Genomic DNA, 21,899 nt, shown 5'->3' with positions numbered 1-21,899 from the left:
CTCGTCCCCAGTCACAATACGATGCAGAAATCCCTTCCGTCTTTGCCTTGCAAGCAACTGTTCACAAGCGAACAGACGCCTGTCAATATCTCTTGGTTTCAACTCGTACGGCACCCAATATCCTTGCTTCTGAATCATTCCCATGTCTTTGAGGCGTTTTGAGATTGTTTGTTGAGTCACTCCCAATGATTGTGCCAATTCTTGTTGACTTTGACACGAGTCTTCGTCAAGTAATGCTTCCAAGTTCGCATCTTGGAAAACCTTCTTTCTTCCACCGCTATGTTGGTCTTCGACGTGAAAATCACCGTTCTTGAAGCGCTGAAACCACTCACGACATGTCCTTTCACTAATAGTGGCTTCCCCATAAGTATCTGAGAGCATTCGATGAGCCTCAGCAGCAGATTTCTTCATATTGAAGCAGAAAAGTAAAACCTCCCGCAAATGACGAGAATTTGGCTCGTACACTGACATTTTCAATTGCGAATAACTTTATGATGAAGACACAAATAGACTAATATTTTTATGAGGTTATGTTAACAGGTGCCCAAGGCTCCTGCATGCCCACATGGGGTTATTTATTTCGATCATTACTTACCGCTACATACATCTATTCAAAAACGGCGGAAGCAAAGTTGTACACCTAATACCTTTTATGGATTTCATGAAAAAACGCTGTGAAGTCTCAAAAACCACTAAAGAATCTTCAAAATCTTATGCCGGTGCTTCATTAGTCATTAACATTAGTCAGTGATTCCTTCCTACAGACGATGCGTGTGTAACTGACTATACTGACTGTACTGACTGAACTGTAATTGACAGTAACTTGTAACTTCAACTATAACATAATATAGCTAAGATACCTCGTAACACCATCTAATTTGATACACCCTGTACAAGAGGCAGTAGGATCATTGAAATATCATTTCACACCCATCTGTGTGAAGTGAGCACTTTCTAACCGAGTGAAAAGCGCCTGTCACAAATTTAACAGGTTCTACCTGAGCAAAACGCAAGAAATAACATCATTACAGATTTCGTTATAAATAAAAACAATACTTATCATTTTCCATTCACAACTTCATTAAAACATGAATTGAAATAGCATTTAAGATTGACATTTCTATGTAGGTTTGCCGAGTTGTTTTTGGAAGTCAGGTATTTGTGTGTACATTAACGTCGCAAGTCGAACAAAAGCTTTAATTTTCCGGGCAAAGTGTTGGAAAATCAAATCTCGTTGACGGAGCTCTTGTATATCCCTTTTATGTTGCCGGTTGAATGAGGAGAATGCATTTGGTGTTGGATATCCCCGAGGATATCCCATGGACCATGTTTTTATCTGTATAGGTCCTTTGATTATAGAGAAATTTGGATTTTACTGGAATTGTGGTTGTCTTTTGAAATTTACAAAATACATATATCAGTTTATTTTCGGAAAGGTCGTATTGCTACAGTTCATACGTATTATATTGATTATATTCTCGGTTTTTCAAATATTTCACTTTCATTCAAAACGGTTTTCATTTCACGATTAGTTACGAAATGAAACCTCTTTTACTTGTTAAAACTGCATCACACCGTATTTTGCCAAAAAATGCAACAAGAAAATAAACTTAGCAAGAGATTTTTTGTTTTTGTGTCAAACGTTTTTTAATGAGGTGAATCCTTTTCAAGATATTGTATTGGTCCAGGATTTTGAGATCACAGTACATATGAAATAAGGTATTATCATACTTGCCCGGCTACCCCCATATGTAAAAACCAGTATAGAGTCATAGTAGGTTTTGCGCTTGTAAACTTTATTAACTCATATTAGATTCTTTATTTTTTTCGAAAAATTGCTTCGACCTTAGGCATTTAAAATGAATGATACAAATGCTTATACTACTTAAAGAGATTCTTCTATTATTATTTTTGGCTGATAGCTATTGCCGTCAATATTTATCATGGTAAATGTTTTAAAAATAGTAAAAGTGTCTAAACGAATTCCTCATATTTTCATATTTCCTAACAGCTTAAATACTTAAAAGTTTAGCATACTAAACGAGTATAAAAAAATATAGTGTCCTATTAAGGTGTTCGCGGAAGATAACTCAATAACTATTAGTCTTAGAGAAAAAGTATAAAAATAAAATTTACTTTATTTTCCTGAACTAAAAATATGTTCGTTTATACAGGTACACCATAAAACGTATACAATGTGAAACTTCATTATTTTAAAGAGAACCCCTTAATTTTTTATCATTTTCGATTTTTTCGTTAAATTTTAAGGTTAGTTTATGTAAATTATCTTATGTCTAAAGTTTACCACTTTCGAGTTATGTCCGAAAATTTGAAAATTTTGGCAGCTGCATGTGATCGATCCCATGGAAATCGGTATTGCGCCCTAAATGCTGCGAATTTCAAAATCAATCTCGTGGGGCTTCAAGAGGACCTAACAAGCTACGTTATGGTGTATTTGAATTAAAAAAAAACTCTTCCACAATCCTCGAAATATGCTTCCTTTAATGATAACGCATAAATTTTATTAAGCATGTTTTAGATGTATTAGTAATAGTTTTCGAAGTTTTTTTTACTTTATTGAGATGGTGCATAAATTTAATTTACAATTCAATTTCAATTTAATTTTTATTTGAAAATTTTATGTGTTGCTTAAAAGTTGAAAAAGTATTTAAAACAAAGAAATAATTGCTTGTTCCCCACGTTAACAAAATTAAAGTAAAAAATACAAGAAATCAATATGTTAGGTATATTTTACCAAGTGTTTTATATGTCCACCATTTTGTTCTTGATAAATACGGATCCTTTTTAAAAATGAAATATACACCCTTCTTAAGGTTTCCTCATCAATCATCTTAATTATATTTCTAATTTTATTTTTCACATCTTCTTTTGTTGTAGGAACAGTTTCATATACTTCTTCTTTTATATGTCCCTATAAAAAGAAATCTAATTTGGTTATGTCAGACGATCTAGCTGGCCAATTAATAGCCCCTCCTCTTCCTATCCATTTATGGTCAAAAATGTTATTTAAATATTCCCTTACTGAACGACTAAAGTGTGGCCGAGCACCACCTAATCGCAGCTACATGAGTCTAAGAGTTTCCAATGGTAGCTGTTCTAAAGAGTCTTCACAACCATTTTGCAAAAACGATAAAAATGTATCTCCTTTAATAAAATTTTCAAAGGAATAGGGACCTATTATTTTAATTCCAAGAATCCCTGCCCGTACGTTCAATATCCAGCTTTTTCGATGATCCAGGGATAAAAAAATTGGGATTTTCATTATTATAATAATGAAAAATATGCTTATTTATAAATTTGCTGTTGTGAAAATTAAAAAAATTATAAAAAATAATAATAATAAACATAAAAAAAATTAATATTTTTAGTTGATAGCGTTTGAATCATAAAGTTAATTTTATCTTTACACTTTTTCTTTAAGGCTAATAGTTATTGAGTTATCCTCCACGAACACCTTAGTAGGATACCCTGTATATGTATAAAAAATGCAATAAAATGGACGGAAAACATACAAACTGCAGTACAGCATGGATGGTGCGTTTCCAAATATACCGACTAATGCGGTATAGGCAAAAATTAACATCGATTTTGAAATTTCATACCTTTGATGCAGACGTAACACACACAGTATTTGGCCAGAGATAGATTCTAATATTAGATGATGTTGTTACAGAAAGTTCCTATATCGTCAAAAGATATGAAATTTCAAAATTTATATTAGTTTTGTCTGTATCACACCAATTATTCGTCCGAGCAATTTTAAATTACATGAAATAAATAAAGTGCAAATTCATAGAAAACTGTACATTACAATGTGCAGATCCAACACATATAAAATGTGTTTAAATTATAAATTAAAAATTTATAATGTGAACAAATATTTTCTTATCATTAATGTGGATGTCGTTTTGTCCGAATTTTTTTTCCAATTCATGATGTCTTACTGTGTTTGAGATTCAGATATGTAATATAGTTTTTTTAAAAAGGATTGTAATCAGTCTTAAAAAACTCAAGACATCATACAAAAACTATTATAAAAAACTTATAAAAACATTAAAAACAAACTAATTATCAATCCAAAATGGCACTCTAAACTTACTCCTCCGCTTCTAAAAAACCCATATCCGAAATTAAATTGAATAATATGAGAATCGGGATCTAGATACGGGTTCGAGCCGTCGTCGAAATACATCGGACATTGATCACCTGAAAAAAAATACATCGTACAAGTACTCTTCAATTTCTTACAGTAAAACACAAAACTTACGTTCTCTTTCGTATTCCTCCATTTCCAAAGCAACTGTGGCGCCTTCGGTATAATTCCAAGAATATACTGTTTGATTTAAGTCACAATAGGGACCAATAGCTGAACCAAGGAAAAATATATAAAAATTGACATTTCGTTATGAATTTACCACTAAACCTTGAGACATTAAAATCCGGTTTAAATCAGCCCTCTGATAGATCCAGCAGCGGTACTTTGAAAAAGGGTCCAATTTGTCGTAAGTTATGAGATACGACTTCAGGTTTTCCTTCCAGAATCCGATGCATTTCATTTTGTAGTCAGGGTCGCCTAAAAACAAGATATTAACACATATTGCTCATTATCCCAACATTTTTTCTTAAGTACTGTATATGTCTACAGGCCTTCCTCTATGATCCACCGAGAGGCAGTAATTCTCATCAATAGTTACTTCCTTTTGTTCCTCATCACATACAGAAAAATCAGAAATATTTTCTTTGCAATAAGTATTTGGTCGAGGGCTCAAGGTTACACCTCCCAAAATTCTAAACAAAAAAATTAATTTTCCAATACACCTGAAATCAAGACTATGAGTATTACCTAGTTTCAAAGGGCACATCTCCCTTCTGAGTAAAATTAAACTTTCCAGCTACTGGGCATTTAATGGGAACAGGGTTTTTCTTTAAAAATAAATTATAACGCCATTTCGCGTCATTCTGGAACTGAACCCAGGAGCACACAGTACTGAAATCGTCTTTAATAACTGCAGTTTTGCCGATTCTGTATCGAATCAAATTATGATGCTGAGGCACGAAATCAAAGCAAATGTAGTCTTTTTGGCTAAAAGAAAATAGCTCAGAATTAGGAATTTTGGTCTAATAAATGTGCTTTACCAGCCATCCACTGTTAACCTAGACATCATAACTCTAGTATCTCTTTGCTCCTTACAAACATAAACTGTTCTCCTATATCGACCTTCGTCAGGGTAATAAGTTTCAATGATATGAGTTTCGTTTATGAAAACATCTGCATCTATATTAGCTGTATTGATCCATTCACCTAATAAGAACGACAGTAAAGTTTCTATTCGCAAAAAAATATTAATAACTTACCTGAAAAATTCTGTGGCAATCGACAACCTGGTTCCACAACTTCAGCTTTAACTAAAGATTAAAATCTAGCTCAATAATCAAAAAGAAACCACTGGAAACAACCACATTACCAGGTCTTACATGCAGCCTCTCAGGACTCTTCTCGACAGTCTTCAAAGTCCCACATTCAGCCGTAATTGACACACCAAGAAACAAATCATCATCCCTATTTTTCAAGAAACACCTATATTTCTCGTCCTTTCTAGACTCCTTTGTGTTAGCCACCGCAAAATAGTGGTTCTTCCCTACGAACCAATCTCCCAGGCAGCTGTATTCTACCACTAAATAGGGACAATTACAAAATTGTATTGTAAAGAAAATCTAGACTCGAACCTCCATCAAAAGTCCCAGCCATGCCCTCGCATTTCTTGTAAGTTATATTGAACTTCTGGTTAGTGATTGAAAATTGGGAGCCCGCAGTTTGGCAAGCTCTAATTTGGGCATCGGGATTTCTACACTCCCCTGTGCAGGAACAATAATTAACACCAAATAATAAAAACTTTAAAGAAGTTTAACTGACCAGTAAACTTAAATCTGTTCTGATAAGCAAAATTCCACACTCCCTCAAGAGAAGACCTGCAATTTATGGGGACGTAATTTTCGGAAAACAAAGTAATCAGTTGTTGATGCGGATCTAGAGCTTGGCACACCCTGCTTACAGTGGCTTTATAATGATTTGCTACACTGATGCATGGACCTAAATTTTGCATTATTATTTTAATACATAAAAAACACTCTGAGAATCAAAAAACCTACTTTCCATAGTTTCAAGCACATTCACAGTTCTCACCAACATTTTTACGCAAATGTAACAGTTTTCATGCTCTCGGTGAAACACCATTGTGTAGTTTACAAGAAAATCATCTCTAATATCTATACAAGTGCCTCTGTTGGTCATGGTGGTCGCATCCAGTTCTGTCAAGGTGTTTCGGTTTTCCCACGAAAACCAAGCCCCTCTGATTATTGCTGGAATTGAGCAGTTTGAGGCCATGGTGTGGTAACCTAAAATTGAGCTTCAAAATGAATAGCCAGTCTGTAAAGTATTTAATAATAGTTTTCAATTTGATAGTACAAAAAACTCATGTTTATGGGACTGATACCATTCTTAACAACAACCTATACATTCACTTATTGATTAATTCAGGAAGAACAAGCTTTTTTGATTATTAGTTTGCAAGTCATAATATACTAAATACAGTGTATTTTTTTGCAGAAAACTAGTCATCTCTTGCAAGTCTATCATGCACTAGCATGCAATCATAATATTAATCAAGGAATTATTTTTTTGGGTGAATTAATGGATTTCAACAAAATATTTGTTCTCCGCAAAAGTAGAATAAGTACTACATTTTCTTTCAACCTAATGGACTCTTACAAACACTGATTTAATTTATCATTAAATATGGGGTGGATAACTCTGAGCTAAAAGGAACCATGTGGCTTTTGTATAATTAGAATAAAATCAATTTACACCCTTGCAAGTTCTACTGTTAAATGTTAGGATCTTTACAGGAAGGTGTTTGATTTTATGACTAATGAATTTCTTCTTGGTAATCACTTTGCTATATATTAAACCAAACTAAAAAAAAAAAGATAACCACGTTACTTGGTCATTAATTTAAGTAAATTTTACCATTTGGGCGTTTGGTTGCTTTTAGACAAGGACTATTCAGTTATCACTAATGATACCCTGTGTATACAAGACCTGTGAAGAACTCGAGGCCTACTACACATTAAAGAATTTTATATTAAGCATATTTAAGTAAAAATTAAAAGCAAATACCATAAATAACAATGCAAAGAGCTACTATCAAAGCTTCTCACTTACCCATTAACAAAAACACAAAAATCCTCAGAAAATACATTTTTGTTTTGCAATATTACGTGAAACTACAATGAATTTTGTACTATTTCCTGTACTAAGTCGAAACTTGAGAATTTAAGTTTTAAACTTATTATTATTAAACAAGAATAAGGCACACTCAAAACGTTTTCTAACACAGAACCAACGATTTAGAAGAAGTAGATGTAGCAGTGCTTTTCATAGGTGGTCTCCCTTTTTGACAAATGAAGCACGGATCCATGGGTGCAACTTATGAGCACGTGACGTCTTATATGTTCGCCGATTGCGCCGGCGCATGACCCGTCTATGGCATTAAAAAAGTATAAAAAGGGCAATACCACAAAGCGGCCTTCCGTCTTGGTAAAACGCAGGCAACTGATTACTCATCTAGTTCTCCTACATCGTTGCATCTAATCATAACATAACCTAAAATTATTTGAAAGTTGTGGCGGAGCCAGCAGCACGTGCAGTGTCACTCGTCTAATAATGACAGTGACAGTGCACTGCGAACCAGAGCAGTATCTCGGTTCGGTAGAAAATTAAAACAACGGCGGGAAAACATTTTCCGTAACGGTTTCCTGAAATACATTCTGGATAGTTCGATCCAAACCATATAAAACCATTGATCATATCACCAACGGTCTCTTTTCTCTTCCGGGCCTCGCTCCCTCCACATGTACTCCAACTGGTAACAATCATACTCTGTACACAGTAGAAATAAGTTTATTCTAAGTTTAGTAATAAAACACATCACGTTCCTGTTTTACGAGTTTGGTGTGGCAATCCTATTTCTGACGCCCAATGGAAAACGCCTAGTGATTCCATACCACGACAGCGGGACAACTTTGTCCGGCGGAAAATGTTTTCCCGCCGTTGTTTTAGTTCTCTACAGAACCGAGATACTGCTCTGGTTCGCAGTGCACTGTCACTGTCATTATTAGACGAGTGACACTGCACGCGCTGCTGGCTCCGCCACAAAGTTATGAAATGTCGAAATGTCATTAGTGACGACACCCCAGGCGCGCGGATTCTAGACGAACATCTATGGAATTCAATCCAACCGACTAGGAAATTATACGGAACTCCATTAACACGTGCTAACCTGAACAATTGGGAGTAAAAACATTTTTTTTATCATTCAAAGTCGCCGATTGAATTTTTTGATCTATTAAGATCGCCAAAAATTCTTTTTCTCACTCTCACATGTTCTTATTTAATCAAGCCGTGATGGTTCAACCAATCATATCGAAATTCGGTTAGTTCTCTTGGCGTGGCGTCATTAAGTATGCGCTTTTTGGAGAACTAGCGATGAATAAAATGCTCAATTTAATTAAAAATTTTATTGCTAAAGATAAGGTAAAAATTAAGGGGAAATCATCTTAAGCTAGTGCAAAACTTGACTTTAAATTCTTAGCCCAACGTGAAGATCGAGAAATTGCTGATAATATTGATTTAAAATTTAAAAACCGTTTTATATGAATAATTCTTTTATAATACATAATCTGTGTACTAAATCCCCAGAAGAAAATTCCCCATATACTTATACGCAAATTTGGATATGTATCTGGATCAGGTTACGCAAACGTGATTTTTCGAAAAAAATCTTCTACCGTAGTTTAATATTAAAATACAGCCTTGGTCAAAAGTATTTGCCAGTTATGTTAAAACTCAATAATTTTAAATTATTTTATATTCGATATAAAAGAAAAATACCAGTTGATCAAAATAGAAATATTTATTAAAATAAAACATTAAACATTAATATTTAGTAGAAAAACCTTTAACTTTAATAACAGCGGCGATTCTTTTGGGTAAATTTGACACTAAACGTCGGCATTCTTGTGGAGTAATATTATGTCACTTCTGAATCAAAACATTTTTTAGTGATTCCTTCGATGTAATAGAGTGTTCTCTAATTTTGCGCTTCAGTATCGTCCAAAGATGTTCAATGGGGTTGAGGTCCGGTGACTGAGGAGGCCAATCTATGACCTCAATCTCATTATCCGAGAACCACTTCATTGTCGTTCGCGATTTGTGACATGGCGCGTCGTCTTGCTGAAAAAGAACGTCATCCGTGTTGGTGTCACCAAACATTTTATTGAAAGACGGTTCTAGTGCCGTTTCCAGTGCTTGAATATATTTTTTTGAATTACAATGTGCAGATCTAACACACAAAATGTGTTTAAATTATAAATTAAAAATTTATAATGTGACTAAATATTTTTTTATCACTAATGTGGATGTCGTTTTGTCCGAATTTTTATTCCAATTCATGATGTCTTACTGTGTTTGAGATTCAGATATGTAATATAATTTTTTTTTAAAGGATTGTAATCAGTCTTCAAAAACTCAAGACAGCATACAAAAATTATTGCAAAAAACTTATAAAAATAGACTAATTATCAATCCAAAATGGCACCGTAAACTTACCCCCCGCTTCTAAAAAACCCCTATCCGAAATTAAATTGAATAATATGAGAATCGGGATCTAGGTACGGATTCGAGCCGTCGTCGAAATACATCGGACATTGATCACCTGAAAAAAAAAAATACATCGTACAAGTACTCTTCAATTTCTTACAGTAAAACACAAAACTTACGTTCTCTTTCGTATTCCTCCATTTCCAAAGCGACTGTGGCGCCTTCGGTATAATTCCAAGAATATACTGTTTGATTTAAGTCACAATAGGGACCAATAGCTGAACCAAGGAAAAATATATAAAAATTGACATTTCGTTATGAATTTACCACTAAACCTTGAGACATTAAAATCCGGTTTAAATCAGCCCTCTGATAGATCCAGCAGCGGTACTTTGAAAAAGGGTCCAATTCGTCGTAAGTTATGAGATACGACTTCAGGTTTTCCTTCCAGAATCCGATGCATTTCATTTTGTAGTCAGGGTCGCCTAAAAACAAGATATTAATACATATTGCTCATTATCCCAACATTTTTTCTTAAGTACTGTATATGTCTACAGGCCTTCCTCTATGATCCACCGAGAGGCAGTAATTCTCATCAATAGTTACTTCCTTTTGTTCCTCATCACATACAGAAAAGTCAGAAATATTTTCCTTGCAATAGGTATTTGGTCGAGGGCTCAAGGTTACACCTCCCAAAATTCTAAACAAAAAAATTAATTTTCCAATACACCTGAAATCAAGACTATGAGTATTACCTAGTTTCAAAGGGCACATCTCCCTTCTGAGTAAAATTAAACTTTCCAGCTACTGGGCATTTAATGGGAACAGGGTTTTTCTTTAAAAATAAATTATAACGCCATTTCGCTTCGTTCTGGAACTGCACCCAGGAACACACAGTACTGAAATCGTCTTTAACAACTGCAGTTTTGCCGATTCTGTATCGAATCAAATTATGATGCTGAGGCACGAAATCAAAGCAAATGTAGTCTTTTTGGCTAAAAGAAAATAGCGCAGAATTAGGAATTTTGGTCTAATAAATGTGCTTTACCAGCCATCCACTGTTAACCTAGACATCATAACTCTAGTATCTCTTTGCTCCTTACAAACATAAACTGTTCTCCTATATCGACCTTCGTCAGGGTAATAAGTTTCAATGATATGAGTTTCGTTTATGAAAACATCTGCATCTATATTAGCTGTATTGATCCATTCACCTAATAAGAACGACAGTAAAGTTTCTATTCGCAAAAAAATATTAATAACTTACCTGAAAAATTCTGTGGCAATCGACAACCTGGTTCCACAACTTCAGCTTTAACTAAAGATTAAAATCTAGCTCAATAATCAAAAAGAAACCACTGGAAACAACCACATTACCAGGTCTTACATGCAGCCTCTCAGGACTCTTCTCGACAGTCTTCAAAGTCCCACATTCAGCCGTAATTGACACACCAAGAAACAAATCATCATCCCTATTTTTCAAGAAACACCTATATTTCTCGTCCTTTCTAGACTCCTTTGTGTTAGCCACCGCAAAATAGTGGTTCTTCCCTACGAACCAATCTCCCAGGCAGCTGTATTCTACTACTAAATAGGGACAATTACAAAATTGTATTGTAAAGAAAATCTAGACTCGAACCTCCATCAAACGTCCCAGCCATGCCCTCGCATTTCTTGTAAGTTATATTGAACTTCTGGTTAGTGATTGAAAATTGGGAGCCCGCAGTTTGGCAAGCTCTAATTTGGGCATCAGGATTTCTACACTCCCCTGTGCAGGAACAATAATTAACACCAAATAATAAAAACTTTAAAGAAGTTTAACTGACCAGTAAACTTAAATCTGTTCTGATAAGCAAAATTCCACACTCCCTCAAGAGAAGACCTGCAATTTACGGGGACGTAATTTTCGGAAAACAAAGTAATCAGTTGTTGATGCGGATCTAGAGCTTGGCACACCCTGCTTACAGTGGCTTCATAATGATTTGCTACACTGATGCATGGACCTAAATTTTGCATTATTATTTTAATACATAAAAAACACTCTGAGAATCAAAAAACCTACTTTCCATAGTTTCAAGCACATTCACAGTTCTCACCAACATTTTTACGCAAATGTAACAGTTTTCATGCTCTCGGTGAAACACCATTGTGTAGTTTACATGAAAATCATCTCTAATATCTATACAAGTGCCTCTGTTGGTCATGGTGGTCGCATCCAGTTCTGTCAAGGTGTTTCGGTTTTCCCACGAAAACCAAGCCCCTCTGATTATTGCTGGAATTGAGCAGTTTGAGGCCATAGTGTGGTAACCTAAAATTGAGCTTCAAAATGAATAGCCAGTCTGTAAAGTATTTAATAATAGTTTTCAATTTGATAGTACAAAAAACTCATGTTTATGGGACTGATACCATTCTTAACAACAACCTATACATTCACTTATTGATTAATTCAGGAAGAACAAGCTTTTTTGATTATTAGTTTGCAAGTCATAATATACTAAATACAGTGTATTTTTTTGCAGAAAACTAGTCATCTCTTGCAAGTCTATTGTTGGGTTTGGGGAGCTAATTTACTTACACCCAAGATATAATACAAGTAACGACTAATAACTAAAGAACACTTTACTGCACTGTAACGTTCTCACGATACTATATCTAACACTTAAACCGACTCTGTCTCTGAATGAATCCGTGCTATTTCCCAACGACCTTTTTTATTCCTTAACCGTGTTGTCTAGATGGGTCCGACCCTTCTCAACGTCGCCGGACAATGCGGGAAGATCCATGTGCTATCTAGACGGTGGTAGAGAGAGAGCGCTAGAGTGGTGCTAGTACAGTGAGCGAGAGAGCGCGAGGCTCGCACACAGTAACGAATCCAACATCTATCATGCACTAGCATACAATCATAATATTAGTTAAGGAATTATTTTTTTGGGTGAATTAATGGATTTCAACAAAATATTTGTTCTCCAGAAAAGTTGAATAAGAACTATATTTTCTTTCAGCCTAATGGACTCTTACAAACGCTGACTTAATTTATCATTAAATATGGGGTGGATAACTCTTAGTTAAAAGGAACCATGTGACTTTTGTATAATTAGAATAAAATCAATTTGAACCTTTCAAGTTCTACAGTTAAATGTTAGACTCTTTACAGGAAGGTGTTTGATTTTATGATTAATGAATTTCATCTTGGTAATCACCTTGCTATATATTAAATCAAACTTAAAAAATACATAATCACATTATTTGGTCATTAAGTAAATTTTACCATTGAGGCGTTTGGTTGCTTTTAGACAAGGGCTATCCAGTTATGACTAATGATACCCTGTGTGTACAAGACTTGTGAAGGACTCGGGACCTACTACACATTAAAGAATTTTACAATGAGCACATTTAAGTAAAAATTGAAAGCAAATACCATAAATAACAATGCAAAGAGCTACTTTCAAAGCTTCTCACTTACCCATTAACAAAAACACAAGAAGCCTCAGAAGATACATTATTGTTTCCTGTACTGAGTCGAAACTTGAGAATTTAAGTTTTAAACTTATTATTATTAAACAAGAATAAGGCACACTCAAAACGTTTTCTAACACAGAACCAACGATTTAGAAGAAGTAGATGTAGCAGTGCTTTTCACAGGTGGTCTCCCTTTTTGACAAATGAAGCACGGATCCATGGGTGCAACTTATGAGCACGTGACGTCTTATATGTTCGCCGATTGCGCCGGCGCATGACCCGTCTATGGCGTTAAAAAAGTGTAAAAAGGGCAGTACCACAAAGCGGCCTTCCGTTTTGGTAAAACGCACACAACTGATTGCTCATCTAGTTCTCCTACATCGTTGCATCTAATCATAACATAACCTAAAATTATTTGAAAGTGATGGAATTGTCGAGTTTATAGGGGTTTGCGTTTACCGATGGGATTCGGAGTAACACGGCGTGTTGTTGGTACTAACGGGGTAATCTATCTTTCCGTTACGAGGGGAAAACGCTGAAGGGACCAGTATTCTAACCCGGCAAGGATACTAGTCCTAGATACAAAATACGCGCTGATACTGCTCGACTACCTTTATTTACACAAAACTATTGCTACGTTCATTATCACAGTCTGTATGTACTATACTGAGGGTGATAATCGTGGTACTTTATCTCGAGAGAGCTGAGAGAAAAATAAGAGTAAGAGAGTTTTAAGGGTCATTTTGAGTTTATATAGCTAACGAACCCTTTAGCTATATCCGCCCCTGCTACTCGTCGGTGCAGGTTCTCGGAGTGAACTGCTCTCGAGTGTATAGTGCACCACAGAATGTCGAAATGTCATTAGTGACGACACCACAGGCGCGCGGATTCTAGACGAACATCTATGGAATTCAACCCAACCGACTAGGAAATTATACGGAACCCCATTAACACGTGCTAATCTGAACAATTGGGAGTAAAAACATTTTTTTTTATCATTCAAAGTCGCCGATTGAATTTTTTGATCTATTAAGATCGCCAAAAATTCTTTTTCTCACTCTCACATGTTCTTATTTAATCAAGCCGTGATGGTTCAACCAATCATATCGAAATTCGGTTAGTTCTCTTGGCGTGGCGTCATTAAGTATGCGCTTTTTGGAGAACTAGCGATAAATAAAATGCTCAATTTAATTAAAAATTTTATTGCTAAAGATAAGGTAAAAATTAAGGGGAAATAATCTTAAGCTAGTGCAAAACTTGACTTTAAATTCTTAGCCCAACGTGAAGATCGAGAAATTAATGATAATATTGATTTAAAATTTAAAAACCGTTTTATATGAATAATTCTTTTATAATACATAATCTGTGTACTAAATCCCCAGAAGAAAATTCCCCATATATACGCAAACTTAGATATGTATCTGGATCAGGTTACCCAAACGTGATTTTTCGAAAAAAAATCTTCTACCGTAGTTTAATATTAAAATATGTACCGAGATACGGAAGAGTATATACCATTTTAGCAGTGTGAATATTTAATTTCGCATAAAATATGTAACACCTGAGCGATTAGCATTTTTTGAGGGGTATGATAGTGGGTTTATCGCAGTTAATGTATTTAGTATAAAAGTTTATACAAGGTCCCATTAAAGCCATTGAGAACAAGATAGTTGGGAAATCACTTTTATATTTTTAAGTGACGAGTAGTGGCGATGGCGAGGGTGAAAAGTGCAGTTTTGAGCTTAATCTTAGGTAAAAGTTAATTTTATTTTACAAAGAAACCATTTTTTGATTTTTTTATTACTGCAGGAACAATTATTATAACTGCTCAACCAAAAGCTGATATATATTCAAGAGAAGATCTCCAAGAATTGTACCCTGGATTTGGAACGGATTTTATCTTCTTTCCAGATGATGAAAATAACCCGATCATCGGTTATTTCAAATTAAACAACGATAGCAGGATATTTCCCTTGCCAGATCAGACCCAACTTGAAAAAAATATTCAATTTGAGTTTTTCTCTCGGTAAATCTTTTCATCTACAAGACTTTCAAACAGTCCGTCTACATACATTTTTATAGAGACTTTCCAGACGGAGTGTCTATAGACTCAAAACCAAGCCTCTCTAAATATGTAAATACTTCCAAACCCACAAAAATCATTACTCATGGGTGGATGTCTGGTGGACGCAAGGACTCCTGTGTTTTAATTAGAAATGGATTTTTGCATAGGTAGCAAATGATTAAACCAAAAAAAGGCCATGTTCATAAATTACTGCAGATATGATGCCAACATCTTGGTCATGGACTGGAGCGCAATTTCCGGCAATCCCTTTTACCCGTTACCCATGACTTCAACCCCGCAAGTGGGACAGTATTATGGCAGCTACCTTAACTATCTGGTAGACGAAATAGGGGTAAAACCTGAAGATTTGCATTTGGTCGGTCATAGTTTAGGTGCCCACGTATCAGGCTTTGCTGGAAGAGAAGTAAAAAAAGGAAAAATTGGAAGAATAACTGGTATTAAAAATTGCTCCAATGCTAAAAATTATTGACAATAGCCGATTTTAGGGCTAGATCCAGCTTTGCCAGGTTTCGACATCGGGTTGCTCTCTTCAGGGACACTAAACAGCAATGATGCTAGTTTTGTGGATATAATCCATACGTGTGCTGGTTATTTAGGATTTAAATCCCCCCTAGGACATGCAGATTTTTACCCTAACGGAGGTGGTCCCCCTCAGCCTGGGTGTTCAGTTTTACAGGTCAAAATCATTTTCTGCACTGGGCAAACAACTCATAACGGCAACTTTTATAGTTTATAGAGGCTTGCAGTCATGGAAGATCCTGGAAAATCTTCGCCAGTTCTCTAATAAACGAAGACTTATACATGGCTACAAAGTGCGCCAGCCTTAAAGATATTGAGAATTTCGGATTTTGTGCCGGAGATCCCATCCCCATAGGAGATCCCACCCCTACTACTGCTAAAGGCATCTATTATAGTCGAGTATTAGCGGAAAATTTAATCCTCAATGTGGAGGACAGGAATAAAATATGATTTGTGTATTGAAAATTGTTTATTTTTTCATCAGCCTCCATCCAAATCAAAATCATTCCCCAAAATCTGCGCTTGTACTCTAGGATCATTGGGGAATTTTTCTTTGAGAACGTCTTTAAACAAATCATCCTCGTCATAAATATAGAGTTTTGGCTTTTCCGGTATGGGAAAGGCCAATTTAAAGGCATCAGGAGGTATTTCGGTGATGGTTTTCACTGGCTTTAATAATTTGGAACTCACATTGTAAGGCCCAATTGCGAATGGAGAAGCGGAAGCGGTTATGACCTGTTTGAAGGTTTAAGGTTGAAGTTAATGTGCAGTTAACTTTTACTTTGGTTTCCTTAAAAAGCCTAAAATGCACTTACCATATAAGTTCCGAATACATATCTGCTCACTCTCTCCCCCAGTGGGATCTGCACTTCATTAGGAGGACAGCCCCCTAAAAGGTACTGCACAAAATTTTCACATTTCCATCCCCAAAACCCCACACGTGAATTGATGGATTCCGCATAATATAATGGAGCTCTGTGATGATTGCAAGAGAAAAAATCTAAAAATTACAGTTATTTAAAGGATGATCATTAAAAAAAGGTCGAGTAGGTCAGAGATATGTCTTAAATAAATTCATCTAATGTCTGGTTACCACTCAGTTGTTTCATGCTAAATAGCAAATGACTTAATCAACGCCTTACGTTTATAACATAGGGCTCTAGAATATATCCCCTCTCCCTTCTCTCCAAAACTTTTTAACGAATCATTATTTTTTTTAACTCAAAATTAGTATAAAATAGGCAGCACAAAATGCTATCTTTTGACGTTTATTTATTTTTTTAATTGTTACATAATCGGTAGCAAAAAATAGTCGATTTTTTAAAACTGAAACATGGATCAAGTGATCAATGGACCAAGTGATATCTCAAATTAAAAGTGTTTCAAAATCACATTTCAATGCTGTATTGCAATTCAAAATCTATCGATTAGTTTTTGAGAAAAACAGCAATAAATTTGGTAAAAAAAGGCAAAACAAACTCAATTAAATAATGCGTGAACAATAAAAAAAACTTGTTTATTCATGAGAAATTGGTTTGTATTCGGTTTTGTGCTCACAAACAATCTTTTGTTATTTTTATTTATTTATTCTTCTTTTTTAATCAAAAACTGTGAGCACAAAATCGGGAACAAACCAATTTTCTATTAACAAACAAGTTTTTCATTGTTTATGCACTATTTAAATGAGTTGGTATTGCATATTTTACAAAATTTATAGCTGTTTTTCCCAAAAACTAATCGATAGATTTTGAATTGCAATACAGCAACTCGAGCTTGAACTATGAAGATGAGCATTGAAATGTGGTTTTGAAATACTTTTAATTAGAGGTGTCACTTGCCCCATGTTTCAATTTAAAAAAATCGTCCATTTTGCGCTATCTGTGGCGTAAGCAACGTTTAAAAAAATAAAAAAACGTCAAAAGATAGCATTTTTTGCTGCATATTTAATGCCGATTTTAAGTTTTAAAAAAATAATAATTTGTTAAAAAGTTAACAAGAGGGAGATGAATTTAGAGAGCCGCACGGTATTTCACCGTGTACTGAAAGGATTTTTTTAGTAACCTCCCTCGATAATATAATAAAAGTCAATAATTTATTTACTTTCAGTTTCCCAACATCCAGGCTGGATGGAGCCACCATTAAAGTAAAAATCCACATGTCCGCTTTCCTCAGCTTTCCCCTGCATGAAAGCACTAGTGTGGTAAACATCCACAAATTCTGCGTCAGTTTTATCCAGCTTATCGTCATTACCAGCTTTGATATATCCAGGCAATGCCGGATCCAAGCCTGTGATCCTTGGCAGCCTGTAAGGGCGTAAGGCTAGGGAGAGGTAGTTTGTGATATGGGCGCCTAAAATGACAACAAAAATAAATATGTGTATTTTTTCTAGAGGCCGTAAATACCGACGTTTCGATCTATGTTACGTTCTTCCTCAGGTGAAAAAATTCAAATAATCCCCGAACTAATCCCAGGGGTGTTTTTGCTCTGAGGATGACATATTATAGGACTGATACTATATTTGATACTAATAAGTCGAAGCATCCGCATTTAACGAAGTCTGATTCTGTTTCGTTCCTCCTAAATCCAATATTTTGTCACTAAATGACTGCAGCAAGACAGGACAAAAATTCTTATCTCTCACAAGTAAAATGTATTTTACCTAAACTAAATCCAATAATATGTATATCTGTAGCACCCATATCTTTAATCCTCTCAATGAGCTGGGCGGTGCACACCCCCACATGGCGGGCATTCCAGACAGCTCCTGGATAACATGGCGATTGGTTCAAAGGGCTCCAGTCCACGAAAAACACGTTGCAATCATTAGTTTTCAGATATTCTATAAAATTCAAAGTCTGAAATTTTAGTAACTAGATGTTATTGAAGATTGCACCTTTTCTAAGAGCTGCAAGAGCTGTCAGGAACATATTAGAATTGTATCCATGAACAATCACTTTGGTGGGCTTGCTGGCATTGAAAGTGGTCCGGTCTAAATTGGTACCTCTCACATGGGTGGCAGCGAAGATTTGTTCGGGGTTCTCTGGGTGGGTCATGGTATACATCCAGAAGGTCACGTCTGGATCTGGACATTGTCTGAGCAAATATGTATGAGGTGTTTCAAGTTGGACCAAAAATGTATTAAAAAAAAAAAATTTCCACAATTTAAAATGTTGAACAATGAATTAGAACGTAACACAATCTGACAACATGGCAGTATTCCGTGACGGTAATTGATTTGTAATTCCCAAACAATAGAACAACGCGCTGTTGCCAGTTGTTGAAGTTCATACGAAATTTTAGGAATAATTGGTATAATTTCGGATACTCCATGAGAGCGTTACTTACGGATTGATTACAATTCGGCATGCTCCGAACGATATGGTTCGTTGGAGTCTGTTGGGAAGTTGGTGTTGATATACAATGGGACCTGGGGGAGCTTGAGAGTACACATCTGGAATAAAATAAGGCATGGTACAATGATACCAGGCCAGGAAGGATGGTATAATTGTACTTCAAGAAGGGTTTCTGTGCAGTAAAATATCAACTTAAGTCAAATTTCCCGTTAAATTATTGAATGTGAATCTATAATGTGTACATAATCACTACATTATTGATGTGTATTTTTTCAGCTTTGCAGACACAAAAATGGGCACTGGACTATGAAATACTAAATTTGACGCAAATGAGGTAGAACACATTTCTCATGGGGCGATTGCCCAATCCATAGTATGATGGATACTATCCATAAGTAGGTCCTAGTATTTTCAAATCAGTTTCTTTCTGTATAGAAGTTTCCTCCACCGGTTAATTACTTTTAAATTTTGTATCATTCATCTCGATACTTAACAATGTATTAAATATATAGTAAACTAGATTATTCTTTCGCAATAATAATTATAGCTGAACATATCATAACTAAGTTGTAGTTAATTAAATTTCAAACCTACATTAGTTAATTGATACTTATGAAAATGTCGAAATAGTTTTATGCAATCGTGTTTTTGTTTAATAAGCGTAATAACCTTCCTAGGAATTATTCGCTATTATTTGCATCCTAATTAATGAAAGTGTAAAGTGTCGATAATGAGTTTCCAATGGGTATTTTGGGTTCTTCTACGGTGATGGGTTTATCGTCAATCTTATTCGTTTTGCTGGTAAGATAAATTGTCATTAGGCATTACAGACTAAATTTTTATAGAAAAGATAGTTTTCCATCTTGAACTGCCCGAAAATTTTTGCTTTTCAGAGTACACACGCAAGTTTTTTTTCAAACATGCTCGCATGATGTGTGTGTATCTATTCTATACACACGTATGTCTGATGAAACACATAAGTACAAACACCTTGAAATTAAATTTGTAAATTAAGAAATGTGAGGAGGGATTTCGAATTCCTAAAGAAACCCTGGAAACTTGCACCTTTTCAATAACTTTTGGCAAAATTTGCAAAAGAATAATCCCCAGAATTATATATCTATACATATATATAAGATGTGTCACTTTAGGCAGCGCCAAATTGAAAAATACAAAAAAATCATTTTTTTGGCATTTTCTATATGTATAGAATTGAAAAAATATTCTATTCATAAATAGATATATAAAAAAAATGCATTAAATGCCCAAAAAAGCGGAAATGCTTAATTTGATATTGAAAAAAATGCTAAAAAATTGAGTTTTTTGCATTTTTCAATTTGTCATACCCTAGAAAGTGATATATTTTATATACACTTAGATTTGCCATAAAAATGTCCATCATTAGAAGAAAATGCCAAACCTGCAGCCCGTTCTGAAAAAAAGTGATTCCATTTTAAAATTTTAAAAATCGTTTTTAGGTTAAATTAGCAGGAAAAAAAAACGAAAAAAATGTGGCGAATACGCGAGGGTTTTCTATACGTGTGATTAGATATATATATTATATATGTATGATTTTTTTAAGATTTTTTGAAAAACTAGTTTTTATGTTAAAAATTATAATTTAGAAGGTGGCGGGTTAAGGGTTTTTTTGGTCTAGGGGGTGGAGGTAAAGGTATTTTGCACAACTGATTGGCATTAGAGGGTTATAACTTATGTACTTATATGTTCATTTAGTTAGGTTTTCAATTTAGATCAAACGACATCGTGACTATCTTAATGGGAGGTATTCTTTGACGATTAATGTTATTTCTCCAGGATCGATTTCGATATTACTGGGGAAACTTTGGAAATAACTTTGAATTATTGCGAATAAACCAAAAAGAGAACCAATATTTTGAATGAAATATTCTAGTGAAAAATTTGAGAGAATATTAAGATTTAAAAAACTATCCGTTTTCAACTGATTTTGCAAGTTTTTCGATGCATAAGTTCTTGTGCATTATGAACTAATTCGTATAGCATGTAGAAAGACATGGTGTCTATTTCGTATATTTCATAATGAAAACCGCATAAAAATTGATATTTTTCACATTACTAGACAAGCTAATTCATCGAATTCGAAATTCAAAACGTATTTCGTTATGCAATAGAGTTCTGCCAAATTTCGTACCAATGACGCAAAGAACAATCCTTTACCGTAGAGTCTAGTTTTTCATTTTGTACAGAAAGTATTTCTACAAACAAAATACGCATACTTACATTTCATTAGGGTACTTAAAAACACTAAAACAAAAATTTGTCCTTCCATTTCACACATACGTAAACCACCCACATTATCTTCACCTCAGCCTGATCCAACACAACTTTTTCCATCCATAGGTGTCTTCCATGGCTTTTCTGATACTGAGTCACTTAAATATATCACTAAATATGTAACTTATTCGCCCTGCCGCCAATTTTTAATTATTCTGGTCACACTAACAAACTGCACTTTTTAAATTTGTATGCTAAAAAAGTCCTTCTGTATAGAATTGGGCCTGACAGTTATTTATGAGATCATCGCTTAGACACATCCTAGATATTTCTTTGCACTTGAACTTGACCGAAAGTATCCACGGAAAGAACCCTAATCAACGCCACAGTACCACTACAATAGCAGCAGATCAAAAGTTAAATTTTCGATGATTTGCTAGCAAACTAATGGTACCGCTTCATTTGCTTTCAGAAAAGTTTGCGGTTTCTCTATTCGGTCTGAAGAAATTACCGGGGGAATAAGAAAGGAGCGGATCTTAATGTTACCAAT

General features: G+C 34.8%; 4 protein-coding genes across 5 annotated transcripts; 1 reads left to right on the top strand and 3 right to left on the bottom strand.

Moving 5' to 3' along the window:
* Positions 1-1,811: 1,811 nt before the first annotated feature.
* Positions 1,812-7,407, bottom strand: LOC136413514 (uncharacterized). Its single transcript, XM_066397107.1, has 12 exons — positions 7,244-7,407; positions 6,172-6,417; positions 5,936-6,112; positions 5,749-5,877; positions 5,487-5,696; positions 5,377-5,427; positions 5,158-5,323; positions 4,865-5,104; positions 4,652-4,809; positions 4,445-4,594; positions 4,289-4,387; positions 1,812-4,227 (listed from the first exon to the last, which is right to left on the bottom strand). The coding sequence occupies exons 1-12, from the start codon at positions 7,278-7,280 to the stop codon at positions 4,064-4,066; spliced, it is 1,827 nt and encodes a 608-aa protein (XP_066253204.1). The 5' UTR covers positions 7,281-7,407; the 3' UTR covers positions 1,812-4,063.
* A 1,567-nt stretch (positions 7,408-8,974) lies between these two features.
* On the bottom strand, positions 8,975-13,295 carry LOC136413575 (uncharacterized). Its single transcript, XM_066397214.1, has 13 exons — positions 13,143-13,295; positions 11,742-11,987; positions 11,506-11,682; positions 11,319-11,447; positions 11,057-11,266; positions 10,947-10,997; positions 10,728-10,893; positions 10,435-10,674; positions 10,222-10,379; positions 10,015-10,164; positions 9,859-9,957; positions 9,689-9,794; positions 8,975-9,313 (listed from the first exon to the last, which is right to left on the bottom strand). The coding sequence occupies exons 1-12, from the start codon at positions 13,177-13,179 to the stop codon at positions 9,709-9,711; spliced, it is 1,749 nt and encodes a 582-aa protein (XP_066253311.1). The 5' UTR covers positions 13,180-13,295; the 3' UTR covers positions 8,975-9,313; positions 9,689-9,708.
* A 1,245-nt stretch (positions 13,296-14,540) lies between these two features.
* LOC136413577 (phospholipase A1-like) lies at positions 14,541-16,193 on the top strand. Its single transcript, XM_066397218.1, has 6 exons — positions 14,541-14,890; positions 14,948-15,164; positions 15,221-15,370; positions 15,420-15,658; positions 15,710-15,900; positions 15,954-16,193. The coding sequence occupies exons 1-6, from the start codon at positions 14,851-14,853 to the stop codon at positions 16,191-16,193; spliced, it is 1,077 nt and encodes a 358-aa protein (XP_066253315.1). The 5' UTR covers positions 14,541-14,850.
* Positions 16,183-21,823, bottom strand: LOC136413576 (pancreatic triacylglycerol lipase-like). 2 transcript variants are annotated; one of them, XM_066397215.1, is made up of 7 exons: positions 21,356-21,823; positions 19,089-19,194; positions 18,637-18,836; positions 18,403-18,582; positions 17,844-18,092; positions 16,559-16,743; positions 16,183-16,478 (listed from the first exon to the last, which is right to left on the bottom strand). In XM_066397215.1, exons 1-7 carry the CDS (start codon positions 21,411-21,413, stop codon positions 16,224-16,226), a joined length of 1,233 nt encoding a protein of 410 aa, XP_066253312.1. In that variant the 5' UTR covers positions 21,414-21,823; the 3' UTR covers positions 16,183-16,223. The 2 variants fall into 2 exon arrangements, with proteins under 2 accessions (XP_066253312.1, XP_066253313.1); XM_066397216.1 differs by lacking the exon at positions 19,089-19,194 and having other exon boundaries at positions 16,224-16,478.
* Positions 21,824-21,899: the final 76 nt, after the last annotated feature.

The sequence above is a fragment of the Euwallacea similis genome, chromosome 14 (assembly GCF_039881205.1).
Source record: "Euwallacea similis isolate ESF13 chromosome 14, ESF131.1, whole genome shotgun sequence".
Taxonomy (NCBI): domain Eukaryota; kingdom Metazoa; phylum Arthropoda; class Insecta; order Coleoptera; family Curculionidae; genus Euwallacea; species Euwallacea similis.
Note: the sequence above shows the minus strand (reverse complement) of the source record. Positions and strands in the feature narration are given on the sequence as shown.